The sequence below is a fragment of the Periophthalmus magnuspinnatus genome, chromosome 10 (assembly GCF_009829125.3).
Source record: "Periophthalmus magnuspinnatus isolate fPerMag1 chromosome 10, fPerMag1.2.pri, whole genome shotgun sequence".
Classification (NCBI taxonomy): domain Eukaryota; kingdom Metazoa; phylum Chordata; class Actinopteri; order Gobiiformes; family Gobiidae; genus Periophthalmus; species Periophthalmus magnuspinnatus.
The window spans coordinates 6522249-6542954 of NC_047135.1; the positions used below are offsets into that span (position 1 = coordinate 6522249).

General features: G+C 38.0%; 2 protein-coding genes and 1 long non-coding RNA gene across 4 annotated transcripts; all 3 read left to right on the plus strand.

The window, feature by feature from the left end:
• Positions 1–2128, plus strand: arsia (arylsulfatase family, member Ia). The gene is made up of 2 exons (XM_033974663.2): positions 1–320; positions 727–2128. Exons 1-2 carry the CDS (start codon positions 1–3, stop codon positions 2126–2128), a joined length of 1722 nt encoding a protein of 573 aa, XP_033830554.1.
• A 10867-nt stretch (positions 2129–12995) lies between these two features.
• Positions 12996–14125, plus strand: LOC117377870 (uncharacterized). Its single transcript, XR_004541962.2, has 4 exons — positions 12996–13178; positions 13260–13512; positions 13721–13906; positions 14016–14125. It is a non-coding gene; the product is annotated as an uncharacterized LOC117377870 (long non-coding RNA).
• A 2976-nt stretch (positions 14126–17101) lies between these two features.
• Positions 17102–20553, plus strand: LOC117377233 (uncharacterized). Of its 2 annotated transcripts, none has more exons than XM_055224960.1 (6): positions 17102–17203; positions 17422–17742; positions 17823–18080; positions 18295–18408; positions 18588–18677; positions 19507–20553. In XM_055224960.1, exons 1-6 carry the CDS (start codon positions 17149–17151, stop codon positions 19689–19691), a joined length of 1023 nt encoding a protein of 340 aa, XP_055080935.1. In that variant the 5' UTR covers positions 17102–17148; the 3' UTR covers positions 19692–20553. The 2 variants fall into 2 exon arrangements, with proteins under 2 accessions (XP_055080935.1, XP_033829498.1); XM_033973607.2 differs by having other exon boundaries at positions 17108–17203; positions 18295–18480.
• The last annotated feature ends 153 nt before the right edge of the window (positions 20554–20706 follow it).

Here is a 20706-nt window from a genome sequence, read left to right on the forward strand (position 1 = left end):
ATGGGTACCACTGCGCTGACTGGTTTCTCCATGATGAGCTTGCTCAGTCTAGGTTATCTGGCATGGGATCCAAACAGCCCCAATCAGGTGGAGACCGACCCCAGAGTGGATACTTTTGGAGACAGCTCTCCATCGGCTCCGCAGCCTCCTCACATCATCTTCATCATGACTGATGACCAAGGATTTAATGACATTGGATATCACAGCTCAGACATCAAAACACCCACACTGGACAAACTGGCAGCATATGGAGTTAAGCTGGAGAATTACTACATTCAGCCCATCTGTACTCCATCCAGGAGCCAGTTCATGACCGGCAGGTAAGGTCAACCTCACACATGCAGTTACAGCAAGGAACATGTTGCAATGGCAGCGCAGTTTAGTCAAGTATTAAAATACAGAGAGATACCCTTCTGGATATGCATGAAGTATTAGAAACACAATTGGGGAAATGCATGCCTCTCTTACATTAAACATTCTGATTAGAGATAAGATAATGCTAACATAGTTATTCATCTGTTGTCGGTCATTCCGTAACCAGTTCAATGTTGCTTTATATAGTATGAAGAAGCTTTAAGGAATTAAAAAATATTAACATGTCAATTACATTTTTTCTTATAATTACAAATATCTAGCTTGATTAGCAGGCTTGTGCTCTTTAAAATGAGCATCTAATTGTACATATTCCTGTGTGTTATAAGTTATTAATATGTTTGTTATGTGCAGGTACCAAATTCACACTGGTCTGCAGCACTCCATCATTCGCCCTCGCCAACCGAACTGTCTGCCCCTTGACCAGGTCACGTTACCCCAGAGGCTGCAGGAGCTGGGATATGCCACACACATGGTCGGGAAGTGGCACTTGGGCTTTTATAAGAAGGAGTGCTTACCCACGCGACGTGGATTTGACACTTATCTTGGCTCCTTAACGGGAAGTGTCAATTACTACACCTATACTTCCTGTGACGGCCCTGATCTGTGCGGATATGACCTGCATGAAGGCGAGACTGTAGCATGGGGTTACAAAGGCAAATACTCCACTCACCTGTACACCCGCAGAGTACGCAAGATCCTGGCCACTCACGACCCTAAGGCCCAGCCCCTGTTTATCTTCCTCTCTTTTCAGGCTGTGCACACGCCCCTGCAGTCGCCTCAGGAGTACATCGATCCCTATAGGGACCTAGGCAACGTGGCACGCAGGAAGTATGCTGGTATGGTCTCGGCTGTGGATGAAGCTGTTCGAAATATCACTTATGCCCTTCGCAAATATGGATACTACAAAAACAGTGTGCTCATCTTCTCCACTGACAATGGGGGCCAGCCACTGTCAGGGGGAAATAACTGGCCTCTTAGGGGGCGGAAAGGCACCTATTGGGAAGGAGGCATCAGAGGTTTGGGGTTTGTACACAGCCCTCTACTCAGAAGGAGGAGGAGAGTGAGCCATGCGCTGGTGCACATCACTGACTGGTATCCAACCCTTGTGGCATTAGCTGGTGGTAACAGCTCTATGACTGAAGGCCTGGATGGATTTGATGTTTGGGAAGCCATCAGTGAGGACAAAGAGTCTCCGAGATATGAAATCCTACATAATATTGACCCACTTTATAACCATGCTCGAAGTGGATCATTACAGGAAGGCTATGGCATATGGAATACAGCCATCCAGGCCTCTATACGAGTCGGAGATTGGAAACTTCTGACTGGAGACCCTGGCTACGGAGACTGGATCCCTCCTCAAGTTCTTCCCGGATTTCCGAACACTTGGTGGAACCTGGAGCGACACCTTGAGCCGAAGAAATCCAAATGGCTGTTCAACATCGCTACCGACCCGTACGAGCGCCGTGACTATTCTGACGAAAGGCCGGATATTGTGTATGAGCTGATGGCCAGACTGGCGTTCTATAATCGCAGTGCAGTGCCAGTGAGGTTCCCCTCAGAGGACCCACGGGCCGACCCCAGCCTGAGTGGAGGGGTGTGGCTGCCATGGGTAGAGGATGAGGACGAGGAGGAAGAGTGGGATGACAACCACCACACAGAACAAAGTGACTGGAGGAAGAAGCTTAAACTGTCCCAGAGCATGTCATTACTCAAGAGTCTTCAGGCCAAAATTATGTCCAACTGGATATAGGCATATATTAGTACAAACGCAAACCTTTACTGCTACAACTTTCGGGGACTACAGGCTTGTAAGACTTAAGCATATTTGGTTCTTTATTTGGAACACACTAACAAAATTTTAGTTGAAAGTAATGGTTTTGCATATTATAAAAGGGCATCAAAGGCGCACTGTGTAACTTTTCTGGAGGGTTTGCCATTTGTATACCATGGAGATGTTTGGCCTTGAATCTTCCACAGCATGGCATTAAACTTGTCTATCTTGCATTTATTATTTAGTGCTTAGCTTGTTGTTTCCTGTTATTCAGTCCTCATTGCTGTTGTTTTCTTAGTTTTTCCTTATAAGCCACTGTGTTTGATTTGTCACCATCAGAAATTGTGGAGGCCGGATACAAATCCAGACCCCACGTCTAATTGTAAACTGATTGTAATAGCATTGTAAGAGCTTGCCTGGGCTGGCAAAGTTAGGTCTTTTCTCCACAGGTATGATCAGTAACTTGGCCTGGTGGTGTCACGTGCATGTTTCCATGGACATACATGAGCTTAATGCCATACTGTGGAACATCTTAGGCAAAAAAGTAGCACCTCAGGAGACAAGCAGATGACAGACCCTCCTCCAGAGAATATTTGTACTAACTATGGTGGATTTTTTGCCAACAAGACATGATGCTTTTCATCAGGAAAAGGTCTAATGAACACTAATGAATTATCCAACTGTGGTTTCTGATTTTATAGTAAAGCAGTGTGCTCTTTGCTCTTTTTTCAAATCAGTTTCCTTTTTGTATTAGGTGAATATGACTTCCTTCTGGTAGCATACATAACCAAAAATAGCAATGCTCAGCTTATCCTGTCTGTGGTACAAAACTACCTCTGCCAGTCTAATGTGAAATACATGTGTACAGTTTTAGACAGTGGTCACTAGGTTTTCACCACCATCGAAAAGGCTACCATGCTTTGTTTTGTTTTATCTTCAATAAATCTGAAACCATTATTGTTGTCCCAAATATTTCTACTAAACCTATTTTAAGTTGTACATAAAGCAAATGTATGGCAGTGCCTTTCTGCTCTTGAACTATCTACATGCAAAATGTGCATTGACTCATATAACTCAACCTGGATCCTTTATAGAGCCAAATACAATGACATTCAAAGCACCCAATCATAAATTATTTAAAACATATTTAATGTGGTCTTCATCAATGAAATGTTGCTCGTCTTTATAAAAGGTATTGTCTTTTTTTTTTTTTTTAGAAACAGGAACTATAACCGTCTTTACCCACACCCTCAACTGTTGTGGGTTTAAAGTTCAACTTGCCTTGTGCATTTGCAGGTGCATCGGATAAAATAAATCAACTGACCACATAGCTATTCTTGTTTTTACACATCCTTATTTTTTGTCTGAGGCTTATCTCAGGAATTCCCAAGCCGCACATGTTGCCCAACAATGGCTTGCTAAACCTGGGCATGGTACAAAAAGTGAGGAAATGAAGCAAACATGTTTCACTTCTCTCAGTGTAAATCTAAAAGTCAACACCCATGCACGTTCCATTTCCTGTATCTTAGAGGTACCCCTAAGTCCTTCTATGCACTATACATTCATCTTGATGAGATTGAAATATGAAGATGATTCTTGCCATTTTGATTCTCTTGCCTGGACTAAGCTGTGGTAAGTGTTCTTTTATTATCACAAAATGTCAAAATCCTAATAAAACTTTTCCATTTATTGCAGGTTTTTTGAAGCCCAGTGACACCATGTGCAAACTTATAGATACAACTGAAAGCACCTGTTCTGTGACTCATGGAGGAAATGTTTTCTTACAAGTTATGAGCAGTGCTTCCGACCACAGGCTCCAGTTTAAGAAGCAGCTTTCCAGTGGATCTAAGGAGGTGTTCACAATTAAAGAAAGAACACTGAAAATACGTGAAGATTCATTCAAGAACCGGACGGAGGCGTTCATGGACAATGGGACAATTAAGATTCAAAATGTGCAGTGGGAAGATGTAGGAAAATACAAAGTGGAGATTTATGACACAAATGGAGCCAATTTGGAAACAGTGGAGGTGACACTAGAAGTCAAGGGTAAGTGTTTTGAAGTTGGACCTATCAGATTCTCCAAGTTAAAACATAAAGTATCTTGTTTGCAAAAAGTTCAATTATAATGTTGAGATAGAGGGTTAAAATATAATAGTCAGATTAAAAACACAGAAGGAGCAAGAACTTCAGGGGGTTTTCTTAGTTAAAAGTCCAAAACAGATGCTCCCCAATGCTCAAAGGCTAACAAACAGGGAAAGCTTGTAGTATACATGGCGGTCAGATTGCTGGTGTTCGTGAGATTGTAGACCTAAACAATGAAATATATTATGTGACTGCAAATTTTACACTTAATATCTGATCCCATGCCATAGACAATCATCAGTCATGTAGCAGGTTTGTCAGAATTATATTCTAGGATCTGGAATTCAAAAAGAAACTCTGTAAACCAAAGGATAACATTGGGATCACAGTTCTAATAATAAATTGCCTTTGACTTGCTGTATAAAAGAAAATCTACTCATTTGATGGAACAGTGCATAATGAACCTGAAATATGCTCAAATGAGAATTCAGTGTAATAATAATAATAATATTGATCCTGAGTTAAATGTCTGTCATAACTATGCATCAAATCCCAAGGGGATTCTCAATTCTACATTTTAATTGTAGAAGTCTATACTAATTTTGGTCACTAAAACATACATTCCAAGAGCAAATCAGAAAAATAAAAGGGGTGGTGGTGTTGGCTTCTATGTACAAAAAGATGTCATTGTAAAATAATTGACATTTCAGTTGTAGATAACATAATGGAAAGTCTCACTATTGAAAATAGGGAAATCCAAAAGTAGAGTTTTAAGTTGTGTATACAGAAGAGCTGGATATTATATAGAACAATTTATGAATATTTTAGTTGATAAAAATACATTTGCTTTTGTGTGTGGGGACCTCAATATAGATTTGTTAAAATGGAAGAAACATTAGTTAACAACAGAGTTTCATAATACATTAGGTAGTTTTGGCTTCTGGACTCTCATAAATAAATCCAGTAGTCTTTTAAGGACAATGTAACACTCATAGATAACATTTCCTCATCTGTTAATGATCATACCACATGTGGCCTGCTTTTAAGTGGTATAAGTGGCCACCTTCCTGTTTTGACCATCAGAAATCTAAAGCTCAACAATGTGGCATAAAGTAGCGTGCCTTCGTTTAGGCTTGGTCGAGAAAAAACCTCAGACAGAATTGACACATTGAAGATTGAAGAAGGCCTTGTACAAATACATTTGTAGCTTATCAGATATTTTTGACCATTTTCCTAAATTCATATAATACACATTGCCCTCTGAAAAAAGTATTTGGTGAAAGATCAAAAAGACAGCGTCTGGATGAGGCCTACAAAAGGCATGTCAAAAGAAAAGAATACTTTATAAACATTATTCAACATAGAACAAGTGAACAAAAATTGTTTAAAAATAAATTGACAACAATAATACAAATGCAAAAGAAAAAGAACTGTACTGTAATGCTAGAGGCTAATAATTGTAACATACAAAAAACAAACAAACATAGGATTTAATTATCATTATCATCATGTATCATTAGAAACATAACCAAGCAAACTGAATATCATTGGGACATTAAAGTGGAAGATTTAAAGACAGTTATGGACAACTTAAATAATCATTTTGTTCGGTCAACCTTAGCCAGAGAAATTAATGCGGACAATGATAAAAAGGATCTCTTTAAAAGGTCTCATTAAAAGAAATTTAAATCCAATGTTCCTTTATGGAGTTCAAGAAAAGGACATAATAGAAGTGGTGAAAAAATTCAAGAATAAAACTTTAGCAGATGTATGCGATATGGACATGAGTATTATTAAGGAAGTTATTAATTCTGTTGTTAAGCCTTTTACCTATATGTAACCTTTACTTTCAAAAAAGGAATATTTTCACAGGACATAAAATTTGCCAAATAGTTATTCAAACAGAGATGGACACATACAGACTAGTGGCTGTACTTCCACAATTTTTGAAGGTTTTGGAAAAGCTTTGTGAAACAGTTGGATTTATTAAAAAATGTGCATTACTAAATGAACAACAGGTTGGTTTTAGGAAAAAGAGAGCAACAACATATGCTCTAATGACAATGGTCTGAAGCAATTGACAGAAACTCGAATTCAGTCTTCATAGATCTAAAGAAGACTTTTGATACCACTGATCATGATCAAGTATTAAAAAACAAAAAAACAAACAAAAACAAAACAACAAAATAGAACTCTACAAAATAAGACGGACAGTCCATAACTGGTTACAGATGTATTTACGAAACAGGGTAAATATGTACAAATAAATCAAATCAGAACCTAGGCAGGTGACATGTGGACTGCCTCAAGGCTCAGTTATTAGTTCCAAACTTTTTATTCTTTTTATCAATGATATTTGTATAGTTTCTGAAGTATTGAATTATTTTCGCAGATAACACCAATCTGTACTGTACTGGAAGAAACTTAAATTAATTACTTAACAAAACTGAAAAAGGATTAGAGGTACTTAAAATTTGGTTTGATAAATATAAATCTCTCTTAACATTAGTAAAACTAAAAAACAGCCATAAGCAATATAGCAAGCAAAAAACAAGCAATATAAAAGTAAAAATGTGTAACGTTGAAACAGAACACGTTTGAGAGACCACATTCCTCTGGGTTGTGATTGATCATCAATTCAATTGGAAAAAATATGTTGAATATGCAAAAGGAAAAAAAAAAATCTAAATTAACTGCAATGCTACATAAAGTTCAATTCTATATAATGTTCATTCTATATAAAGTCCAATCCTAAATAATATATAAAGCAAAAGACAGGTTAAACTTCAGTGGCTTGTATTTAATCTATTGTTCACCAATGTTCCCTCTAATTTTTCACGAGTCTGAGCAAACACACAAACTCCCTGAGCGGTCCCATGGACCACTGTGAGCGACATCAGACGTGTGCACTGTGGTCATGCTGCATCACATCCATCCAAGTTAAATGGTTTATTAAAAGGATCAAATTACCACATTTACCGTAAATTTCGGACTACAGAGCGCACCTTGATATAAGCCGCACCAGCTAAATTTGAAGAAAAAATCAATTTTGTACATATATAAGCCGCACCTGAATAAAAGCCGCAGGTTTTCATATTGTAACATGAGATATTTACACAGAAAGACGCTGCACCGACACGCTTTTTTTTAAACTGTGCCTGAAAATTGGCACCAACACGACAACAACACGGGATGAACACATCTGCAGGTTTATAAAATAAAGCTGCACCAACACGGAAAATCTGCTTTTATTTCCTCTGAAAACTTTTGTCGTCTTTTTACATTGACCAAGTTGGATTCATTGATGTCGAGCTTACGTGCAGTGGCTCTATTTCAGGGGTCGGCAACTCGCGGCTCCGGAGCCGTATGCGCCTCTTTCAGCCTTATACTGCGGCTCTGCGTGGCTTGGGAACTGACACACACACAGCTCACAGTCCTGCGTAAAGAGCCCTGATTTTCAGACGTTGTGCGCACAGGGGTCAGGAGCAACTTTGGCCCGTCCCTAATGACACACTAATAAGCTCGTCCGTAGATGTATCATGAAAATCCTGCTGGAAATCGCCACAGAAATCTATTTGATGTAGTAGCAAGTTTATTATCTGCTCTTGTCTCCGCGATGACGTTTCACGTATAACACATCAGACACGACGCACAAAACTAGAGCCACAAGCGAGTGAAAATGAGCCAAAACAAAAGTCTTTGGAGAGCTTTTAACAAAGGGGGAAAGGACAACTGAGGAGCCAGAAGAGGAGACTACGATCTCCAAGAAAAAGAAAGATAAATTTAACAGACAATGCCTACTTAAAATCTGGGTTTGTCGCTGCAGGTGACTCACGCGCACAGTCCGCTCTGCGTAACATACGGGAAAAGCAAATAAGGCAATGAAACCTTCAAAACTGCTTTGGCACATGGAGAATAAGCACCTGGGATTAAACGATACGCTACGAGTTTTTTTGTTGTTGTTTTTTTAAAGAAACTGCGGAGTAGAGTAGACATAATCACATAATCAGCGCGATGCATGATGCAGCGGTTTGGTGAGTTGTATTTTTTTAATGCACTTAAGTTGTTTTTGCCATATTTATCTGCCACGTGTAGAAGGCTTGTCCGTGAAAGTAAAACCTACATTATTCCGTTACATTATTGTTATTATACAGTGTTATCTTCATTTTAGATGTCAAAAAGTATTTGCGGCTCCCAGTGTTTTATTTTACGTGGAAAGTGGGTCCAAATGGCTCTTTGCGTGTTAAAGGCCGACCCCTGCTCTGTTTCCTTTCTGTTTCTTTATCTTAAAAACTGCATCATATCCATTTCATGATGCGCAAAATGATCGTTCAAAATCAAAACTAGTGAATTCTTCAGAGCAGAATCTTTCCCCACGTCTGTCTCACTTTTACGTTTACAGCTAGAGAGCGCCCCCCAGGGGCCGTTATCCAGTAAAATTCCATATATAAGCCGCACTGCTGTAAAAGCCGCAGGGTTCAAAGCGTGGAAAAAAAGTAGCGGCTTATAATCCGAAATTTACGGTACATTTCTGTTATAAGAGTTTTAATTAAGTGCTTTAGCCACTTATACAATGAAAATGACAAAAATCTTGTAGTATGTTAATGCTATTGGAATTATAAATATTTTATTTTAACTATGGCAAAACATGAGCTTCCAACCAAACTAAGACAACTGTAAACTCCAATGCTGAAAACACACTTAATATTTTTATGGTAAAGCTCTGACTTGTATTATGAGTATAAGCCATTGTGTGAAGCTTTTGCTGTGCACTGAGTGAGATTGTCCTACTGTGTCTGAGCGACAGTCCGGTAACTCTTTTTCAGTATATGACACGATCATTTGATTTTTACAACTCATAAACTAGTGACAGTCAATGACCAATACACACTGAGGGGAATCTGTATCTGCACACCAAGCTGCTCTATTACTGTACATTTATATATCATATCAAAAGACAATATATAATGTGTATTTGTATATAAAATATATTTAAAACAAGTGGTATGGGTCAAAATAAATATATATTTACAAACCACACACTGCAAACAGTAAACAAACACACACACTTCAAAATGTAAACAAACACACACTGGAAACTAAGAACACACTGTACATGTGACAGTGTGACAGTCATTCTGTGACAGTGGTTGAAAGATCGAGTCCCGCTCGGACAAACTTCTGTCATTGTGTCCTTAGTTTAACTTGTACAAACATCCTCAGTGTCCTCGGTCGCGTACTTCCTTTGTTTTGTCCGTTTTGTTTTGTCCGTTTCGTTAAAACGCAAAATTGCTGCAAAACAGTGCGTGAAATTACGCGTCCGTGCGTGCGGATCTTTGCCCGAGGGCGGGCCGTCGGAACGTTAAGGGGTTAAACACTTAGAATAATTAGCGAGTTTTCAGTCCACGTCGGCCATATCGGCTAAAACTCTGGTAGCGGCACATGAGGAGCCTGTCAATGACGTTGATAAGCTGTTCAAATACGTATGTGAATCACATAATTGGCTGGAGCAGCTCGTCCCCGGTCACACTCACTAACTCACATTGAAAATAGCGCAGAATGAATTGTTGTGTGTTTATTTTATTTTCAACTCCGGTTCGATTTTTTTTGTGCGCAGCACAGATTTTCTGTGCGCGGAGACTGTGTCAGCAGTGCGCAATTGCGCACGCGCGCAGTTTAGAGGGAACAGTGTTGTTCACTCATAATTCCTTGTTTAATTTACAGTGTGGAAGTATGGGGCTCAACCTCAATAGAAACAATCGTTTTACAGCAGAAATGAGCCAAATGAACTACTAGGAATGCAGGTCATTATCATCATACCAATGAATAATTTTTTAAGCATGTCTTTTTAAATTGAAAGATTTGTTTTATTATTGAATGTTTAAAGCAAAAGCAAAGACACTTTCTAACTGTATTCAAAAAGTTCTTTTCAGTTCCTGAAGCTGATACGATGTACTTGATGAATGCTAATTTACTTTACCACGATGCATTTCCTTTGTGGGATTCAGCTATTGAAGTGTTGAAAATGTGTCATTCTCTTTTGCCATTTTCAATGGAATGACACATTGTTGAGAAATATGTCTGTAAATGAAGCATCGTAGTTTTCTCTCTCTTTTAGTTTCTTCTCTATGTTTCATGATATTGTGGCATGAAGCATGTAAACTCAGCAGGCATTTTATAAGCTCTGCTCCTGACAGCCTGTTTAGCCTGGAAGTTGAGGTGTTTGTGTCGGAGGTGGAGGTGCAGGGTAGTGCCAAGGAGCAAAATCAGAGTAATGTGTTGGATCCTCTGTCCCTTTGTGTGCCACAGGTGCAGGCTTGATTGCTCATGGGCTGCAGGTGTGTAGTGGGTGGTGCCAGAGTCTCCACCCAGCTCTCTGCAGAAACACAGAAGGGAGGGGGGAAGACAGCAGAAAAACATAGAGACAGACTGGGATCTTGACAGTTGTTTTATTTTGTAAATGAATTAGCTCACTTAATCCATAGACAAACCTCACCTTTATCTTAACTTGAACTTCCTTTAACTGTCTTTATTAGCAGCATTTACATTTTACTTTACACCATCTACACAAAGTAAAACCCATGCACTAAATTAATGAGTATAAATGCTGTAATTGTGTATTTTCCCTGCAGCAAACCCGTGGCCTGTTATTGTGTTGGCTGCTTCTTCTGTGGGAGCTTTTTTGGTGGTGGTGCTCATTTCAGTTTGCATCTACAGAAAGGTCAGGACACACAAACAGTCAGGTAAGAGTTTGTATTTAAACTATTTTGTGTTAATTATTTATGTGTTAATCAAACTTTTAACATTATCCTTCTGTACAGGTGCAGGTATTTGAAGGAAGTTGCATCATATTCCAAAAAAGAATTTAAAATCTTTGGACACTTTGTATAAACTGAGGAAGTATTTTACTGGACATACTTTCAGAGGAGAGGGCCTGTTCAAAGTGATTTTTTTGTAAATGAATTAATTGCTGTTTTGTGTCTTGCAGTTGCACACACATGACACATTTAACAACAGAAGCAGAAAGCAGATTGTGTTTTTTTCCACTTTCACACAGAATACAAACATCATCTGCATACTTGTGAGTTTAAAATCCAATGTGTTTAATAAAAGATGAGAGACTTAAGTAGTTTAAGGTATGGTATATATGTGGTTAAGGTATATGTTATTGATCCAGGGAAATGTGTCCTCTGTATTTGGCCCGTACTTCAATGCTGCTGGGGCAACCTGCTAGGATTAGCTTTAGATTGACCAGGAAGAAATTCTTGTACAGTAATTACAATAACTAGTTGGTTTAATTTCTCTGTGTATGTGTGCGTATGTGTGTAAATTGTAAAGATGATTATTCAAACATCACTTACAAACATCTTTACAAAGCTCATTATGAATTTTAACTATAGCTTGTTAAAACCACATTATGACATTACCATTTAACGTTTTAAGACCAAAGAAAAAGAACATCGTGCAGTGTGTTAAATGAATAAGTAGTAAATAACAGCCATCAGAGGGCAGCAGAGGAAAGTTGTTCATATCCAGAAGTGAACTTTAATCACCACAGTTAAAAACGTCAGATTCAGAAAACTTTATTGATCCCAGAGGGCAATTCATTTGCAGCATTCTCAGAGCAGTTCTCACTCTAACATACACGCAAACACACAGTGTGTCAGTCCATTGCAATCCACGAGTGGAACTCAAAGCACAATATAAGAATTGGGGGGTAAGCGCACACAAGTATTTTACTTCGGCTTACTCCTTTTGAGCACAAACTTGGGATCTGGGTGTACACTGTTTTGTTTTTGTTTGTTTTTATTATGCTCAAATAAACAATATTCATTCATTCATTCATTCATTCATTCATTCATAAGAACAATACATAAAAACAGTGCAAAACGTCAAAAAACACTACCCTTAGAATTTAGCAATTTAATAGCTGAGGGCACAAAAGAATTTGAAAAACGAAACCTAAGTTAGGCTATACTATTTAGATGATACATTACAAAGAAGAGGAACATACAGGATTAATGTCAATAAATAAATCAATAAACTAAATATATTTGAACCATATTTTACATTTACTTCAAATAATACATTTATTTGACTATACTTATATTATAATAATCACTATGCATTGTGAAAAGATCAACAAAAAATGTAAATACTCGAATGATTAAATTATATCAATGGTTAGCATATATAAAATGTAAAATGGAGTATGTTCCTCTTTTTGACTTGTGTGAAAAGCAAAAACACTTCCTCTCCTCCTCTATCTAAAATAAGACCATCCTCTCAGGGTTAAACATACATTTGGACGCACTCATGACAGGAGTGTCCCATTGTGATGGGGACATAGAGACATGGGACCAGTGTGGACTCTGCTGCTGCTGCTCCACTTTGCTCAAACTGAGACAAGAGGTAGGATTTTAATAGCGTGTGGAATTAAATGTGTTATGTAGCCATCTCAGTATAAATTGATCTCAAAATATTATACAAATAACAGTAAAATAAATGGTTTAAATGATCATGTTTTTATTTAGTATTTAGTCAATGCTTGTTTAAATGTGCTTTAACACTTTAAGTGGTCAGTAATATGAAGTGTACTTATCGTGGGTTAAACTGCTGCAGATGCTGAGGGACTCTGTGATGCCAGGGTGAACCACGCTCTTTGCTATGGAGCTCTGGGAGGAACCGTAAATATCCGACTGATGGACATTGGCTCAACTGTATACAAATGTACCTGGAAAAAGAATAATAGCATAAATGTTTTTGGTTGGAGAAATAATGCAGTTAACAAAAATTACTTTGAAAATAGATCTGTCTTTGATAGCAGCACTGGAATAATTCAAATACAAAAGTTAACAAAAAGTGACAATGATTCATACACTTTGGAGTTTTTTTTATCAGAATGGAAGAGACACTCACAAGAGTTATCACAAACTAATAATTGAAGGTAAATAAAACACATCTCTGTCTAACTATACTGGACTCATTGATAAACATCACTTAAACTGTTTTGTTTTCCCTATTGCAGCCCCAGTGTCCTCTGTGCTCTTGGAGCAGGAGTGTGTGTCCAAAGGAACGGTGAGGGCATCCTGCGCCCCTCAGGGACGAGACAGTCCTGAGTACATCTGGACTTTAAATGGACAAACTCTCACAGACTCTGAGCTTCTCTCCAAAAACAAAGAAAACACCATCCTCACCCTGAGACAAAACACAGTGGGACTGCTGCGCTGCTCTGTCAAAAATCAGTCAAGAGTTTAAGGAGATTCATATTAACAGTTGTGGTCAGTTTAAATATCACAAACTATTGGATTATTTATTCAATTATTCTGGAAATTCTCATTTTCAAGACATATCCATTAACATTAAAGATTATACACTACATTCTTTTCTGCAAATCATCTCAATCTGATACCAGTCCATTTCATTAGAACCAAAACTAGTCACACTTCCTTAAACTTCCTTCATCTAACATTTATTCTCTGTTTGTAGGATACATATTCATAAACTGCACGTTAAATGGGACACAGATATCCGATTGGGTTTATAAAGCCAATAACACCCTGTGCATCGAACAAACCACAGCCGCTCCCATCACTTCTGTGGGTAAGACAACAACCACCCATCACAGTGTACCAGCCAGCTCCCCAAGCACTCCAGCTGGCTCTTGGTACATTCGTAAGTCACTACTAACCCACAGTAATATGAATGAAGTATTTCATTTTTGTCATGTATTCAGACTTTTTTTTTTTGTTTTTTTTCTGCTGCTTTTGTTTTTAAACTACAGATGACTGGCCCATTATATTTCGTTCACTGGTGTTTGTTTTCATAACTGTTGTATTCATTTGTGTCCTGAAGACAACAATAAGAGAGGTATGCAAGTGTTCTGTACATTTTATGATTGGTAATAAGGACCTTCATATTTGATGTGATTTATTATCTTAGAATACAGCTGACCTATTTGTATCTATATTTGCAGATAATGCTGATGTCAGGTTTTTGCAGCAGTAAAACCTCATGTGTGCTTTGGACACCATCACCTTCAGTTTTATAACAAAAGTCTAGCTTCAGTGTGTTCTTTAGCTGTATGTGTGTGGGGCTGATTGTAAAATTGCTGTATGTTCATGCATTAAATGACTTGGCAATTTATAAACCTTCAATTATTTCTTGATGTACAATAACATAAAATTTGATGTTGATGTTATAGAGCTGAGATATTTACTTGCTTATTTTTCTTTACTTTTAATAAACTCCAGCAGTGCACGTTTTTTTGTTTTTGTTTTTTTTGGTATATGTATGTATTGATCTGTGTATTTGAGCCCACGTTTTGTCACATAGCTTTCTCACAATTTCAGAATATTTGGTTTGGTTATTATATTTTAATATAAAGTATGCGCAATCGTGTAACATAACAAGTTATGCTTTTATCGGAAATGGGAAGTTAAATGAAAACAACTTACGTGTGAATTATATAGTTTTCATTGCACTCATGACTGAAAGTTTCCTGTGAAAATACAGAACAGACACACACTGCTCATTGTGTCTCAAAGCTTTACTCTGTAAAACTCTAAATAATAACTAAGATGAAGACGTTTTTGCAAGAGCAAGAATTCATTTAACAAATTAACAAATGACTAAGTATCAAAAAATATGTGTCATGATGCCTGCAATTCCTGTGTTCTCTCCCCCTCCCCTACCTGTCTGTCCGGAGATGGGCGGAGTTCCTGACTCCTCCCGCACGCACCTGGAGCGCATCAGCGCAATTACCTGCACCTGCTGCCGAGTATATGAGGGCTTGGCAGAAGACATTCGGAGCCAGACCGTCCGCGTGTCAATATTCCTGCTCTTGCGCGTTCCCGCGCCTGCCTCTGCGCCCCAGCTCCGGTACAGTCGACCCTCTGCTTTGCCTCCTGCTCTGTCTTGGCCTCCGGCTTGCTTCCCGTCTCCTGCTCTGGCTCCCGCTCTGGATCTCTCCTGCTCAGTCTTCCCTGGTCCTGTCCCTGGTCTCGTCGTGCTCCGGACCTGGCGGTCTCCGCTCCCGCTCCGGTCCTGGTTTTCCTGTTCCTGCCCTGCCCTACGCCCGTCTGGTCTGCCTCCCGCTACCTACGTCCAGTGTGTGATAAATGAACTGTCTGAACTGTCTTTTGCACGAATTGTAAATAAACACTGTCAACTTGCCCCGAGTCTGCACTCCTTGGTCCGCACCTGCACTAGCCGTTGCGACAATATGTAAATTGAAAACCTTAAATTTTTCTTGTTTCTTTTTAGTGGCAGGTTGGATTTTTGTTTTTTAAATGTGGTTTGTTAGCATGTTTGGGGTTTATATAGTGCTCAGCTTGACAAAGTCCTTGGAGGCCATTGTTTCACTCACCCTCTCCCACATGCTGGTAAGTTTCTTGTGTAGCCACAGCTGCCCTGGGGGTGACTGGCAGAGATGTGGCTGTCCATCTGCACCATGGGCCTCTCTGACTGCCACCTTTGAGCCACTGTTGCCTCAATAGTTTTTGCTGTGAGGTTTTTAGATGATACATTTTCCTTTTAACGTCTGCATTTAGTTTGCTCTATTTCTAAGTAAACGTGTTAATATTTAAGGTATTTTAACCATATGTTACCCACAATATTTAAAGATTATTACTCAAACAAGACAAAGCTATTGGTGTGTCTGGACTGCAGAATAATGTAGCAGTTTAAAATAAAAATCATGTTATTACAAAAAAAATATTGTACCCTAATAAATTACAGAAAATAAATAGTGCAAGTAACTTTTCTGTCTGTACTGAATTATGGGGACATGCTGTACATTTTTGGCTTCTGCTTTGAAACTGTTGGATCACCTCTTTCATTTGGCCCTTCGTTTCATTACAGATGATGGATTTAAAACCCATCACTGTATTTTCTGTGGAAAAGTACGTTGGCTATTGCTGTCAGAAGAGAACAACACTGTATGAATTTTATTCATAAGAGACTACTTGATAGACTGCTGAAATATGTCACCTGTTAATCATTGATACGGAAACATTTAATACCAGATCACATGATTGTATAAGTCTAAGAACTGGCTGCACCAGAACTAAAATGGGAAAAAGGACTTTTGGCTGTTTTGCTTCACAAAAATACACAAATACATAATTCACTTCAAAAACGTGCAAAATTGGATACTCTGGTGCCACAATCACAATTTAATAAACTGGTAACAAACTTTTATACACACCTGCACATGTTTCTAATGTTTTATGTGGACTTATTATAATTATTTGTTTTGTTGTTTTGTTTGCATTGTATTTTGAACAAGGCAGACATGAAAAAGAGAGTTTCTCATTAAGTTCCTCTATGTAAGTAAAGATAAAGAAGTAAGCCTGTTTTATCTCAGTGCGACTTTCTAAATAAATCGTGGATTGTGTTGTAATCATGTGTTGTCAGTAGAAGGCGACAAAGGGAAGTTGGCTAATTTTAGAAAACTCAACTTTGAGTGTTGCAGAACTAAACCTTCAAACACACACAAGAATTAAGTTTAAGTATGTCAAGAGGGAGAAAACAAGGAACTAATAGGCCTACGACAAGCATATCTGAAATAAAATATTGTATGAAACACTGTTTGAGCTGCTGGGCTATTATGAAGAATATAGAAAACTTGACAAATTAACTTATAAATGATACTGAACATCACAGTTAGTTTGCTCGATAAAATGAACAAACATCACCACTTGTCACTATTGTATATAACTGGTCACTATTTTTGTCTGGATTTGGTACATTAAAGTGGAAAATCAAAGTGACAAAAGGGGCAGAGAATGGTGAGAAAAGTGGAGTGAAAAGCAAACACACTTCCTCTTCTGAAAAAAGACCGTCCTCTCAGAGTTAAACATAGATTTGGACGCACTCGTGACAGGAGCGTCCCACCGTGATGGGGACATAGAGACATGGGACCAGTGTGGACTCTGCTGCTGCTCCACTTTGCTCAAGCTGAGACAAGAGGTAGGATTTTTATGTTTTAAATGAGTGTAGAATTAAATCTGTTATTTAGCCATCTCAGTACAAATTTATCTAAAAAAATATGCAAATAAATGTAAAATAAATGGTATAAATGATCATGTTTTTGATTTAGTATTTAGTTGATGCTTGTTTAAATGTGCTTTAACGCTTTAAGTGGTCAGTAATATGACGTGTACTTATTGCGAGTTATACTGCTGCAGATGCTGAGGGACTCTGTGATGCCAGAGTGAACAATGCTCTTTGCTATGGAGCTCTGGGAGGAACCATAAAGATCCAACTGATGGACAGTGGCTCAACGACACACAGATGTATCTGGAAACATAATGACAGAACTGTTTTTGATTGGAAAGATAATACAGTTAAAAGAAATGAGTTTAAAAATAGATCTGTTTTTAATAGCAGCACTGGAATAATTCAAATACAAAACTTAACAAAAATTGACAATGATTCATACAGTTTGGAGTTTTATAATCAGAAAGCAGAAAGAACCTTCAAGAGTTATCACAAACTAATAATTGAAGGTAAATAAAACATCTCTGTCTAACTATACTGGACTCATTGATAAACATCACTTTAAACTGTTTTGTTTTCCCTATTGCAGCCCCAGTGTCCTCTGTGCTCCTGGAGCAGGAGTGTGTGTCCAAAGGAACGGTGAGGGCATCCTGCACCCCTCAGGGAGGAGACAGTCCTGAGTACATCTGGACTTTAAATGGACAAACTCTCACAGACTCTGAGCTTCTCTCCAAAAACAAACAAAACACCATCGTCACCCTGAGACAAAACACAGTGGGACTGCTGCGCTGCTCTGTCAAAAACCACATCAGTCAAGAGTTTAAGGAGATTCATATTAACAGTTGTGGTCAGTTTAAACATCTCAAACTATTAGATTATTTATAAAATTATTGGGAAATTGTCATATTCAAGACTATTAACGTTAAAGAAGATCTAACTATATACTGCATTTCTTTCTGCAAATCATCTCAATTGGATTCCAGTCCATTTCATTAGAACCTAAACTATTCACACTTCCTTAAATAAACTTCCTTCATCTAACATTTATTCTCTGTTTGTAGGATACATATTCATAAACTGCACGTTAAATGGGACACAGATATCCGATTGGGTTTATAAAGCCAATAACACCCTGTGCATCGAACAAACCACAGCCGCTCCCATCACTTCTGTGGGTAAGACAACAACCACCCATCACAGTGTACCGGCCAGCTCCCCAAGCACTCCAGCTGGCTCTTGGTACATTCGTAAGTCACTACTAACCCACAGTAATATGAATTAAGTAGTTAATTTTGGTTTGGATTCAGAGTTTGTTTTGTGTTTTGTTTCACACTTTGCTTCTTTGCTTTGATAGAGTATGGGCCCATTATAGGTGGTTTACTGGTGGCTGCATTGGTTTTTGGTGTGGCAATATTTTGTGTCCTGAAGTACAAGAAAAAGAGAGGTAGGAAAACAAATGTATATATTTTATCACACTGTCCATCCATCCATCCATTTTCTTCCGCTTATCCGGGGCCGGGTCACACTGTACTAAAAAATATTTGTAATGAGACTTAAAGGCCCTATATTCCCCAAAATTGACTCATGTGAGCTTTTAGCCATGTTATAATGCTGTTATCAAAAACTTACCCAAAGTTGTGTTTTGTCTCAACAATGCTTGTTTGAGTAATTCTGCATGGAAATGATCTGTTCCACCTTGTGATGTTATGAAGCGATAGTGTTTAAGTTAACAGTTGCCTTTAGTTCAGTAGATATTGGCAGTTCCAGGGCTGAAATTATCCAAATAATTCTACTGAAGGTGTAAGGAGTTTAAAAGCACAGTACAGCACTTCCTGTATTATCACATGACATCACAAGGTGGAACAGAGTGTTTCTGTTTGAAAAGCCCCTTTTCTCAGTTGGCAATGCAATAAGAAGCCTTAGTAGTAGTAGTATTACAATGAAAAGTAGGGCTGGGAGATTGGGGAAACATGATTCAATGTGATTTTTTCAAACAGACATTGTGATTTTCGTTTTATGTTTTGATAATAGGATTTTCAAAGTTCCCATTTCAGCATCAAAGTGTTCAGAAGAATTGACAAAATAACTGAAATAGGAACTGAGAAACTATACAAGAATCACATTTCAGAGCATTTGTACAGATCTAAAAATACAGGGTTAACAGTTTTTATGCAGAATAATAATCATAAGAATATTTCTGTTAAGTTGATATAACACTTGCAGCCCTACATAAAATATACTTTGATGTGTGTCTGACTTGTGTCTACTTTCAGATCAAGAACATGATCAGGAAGTGACTTATGCTGATGTCAGGATATTGAAGCAGCCTCGCAGGAGACCACAGCAGCCGGCGTCCGAAGGCGAAGTTGAATATGGCCAAGTGAAGTTTTCAAATCAAAATCCACACATTTCTGTAGCAGAGGATAATGCTTGTATTTATGCCAAGGTCCGTAGGTGATTCTTATAGTTGTACAACAGACACCAACAGTTTCAGTGTTGACTGGCTTCTTTAGAAATTATGGATTTGTGGCTCAACGGAAAAAGAATGTTTTTAAAGAATATAATTTATTTTGAGTTCAAGTACCTCATTTTCACCATTGACCCGTGTGTTCAGAGGTCTCCATTCTTTTATAATATCTTTACCATTTATTTGTGTATAGGTTCTTTCATTTTCAGTATATAGTATGATTTATATTGTTTATATGATTTCACATATTATACTACTAAATTTGATGTATACACTTTCTCTCAAACAAGTATTTTTAAGATGGGTATTTATATGGAAATGGGAAGTTAAATGTTGGAAGTATACTTGTTAAATAAAAACAACATAGCCCAACACTGTATGTGTGTGATAAAATAATGACATCAGCTCACACTGGTCTGGTTATTATATAGTCTAACCAAAAATGGAACTTTCATTTTTTTCAATCGTTGTAGTTACGTGATTGATTTAAAGGTCAAAGGTCGATTACTTTTAACTATCATTCAGGTAATTCAGGACCATAAAGTGTTTATGGCCGTGATAGTTGGAGTGTCCTCAAACAAACCACCTGCATCTGAACTCTGACACGAGCAAATAATTGACAGCAGACGCCAAGTGCAACAGCGGTTTGTCCTAAACTCATAGGGCACCCTTTGGGATCCCATCAATTACATTGTTTCCAAACACTGATAGCAATAATCTCTTTGACAGTTCTGATAAATAGTTCAATTAGTAAAATAATACATAATCAATTTGCCCACTGCGTTTGCGTTAAAGCAAGAACAGCTGCTTTAGCTTGTTTCATGTGACCTGCCACACCACATAGTTATAAAAGTATAAAACCATGTGATATCCCTTAATGCAGCGTGCTAGGGTAAGGTAAGATACTGGAATTAATTAACCATCATACTACCATATTACTTTTGTTGTAAAGAATAAAAATGAACCCATATCAAAAATAAACGACTAGAGGAGTTACACATTCAAA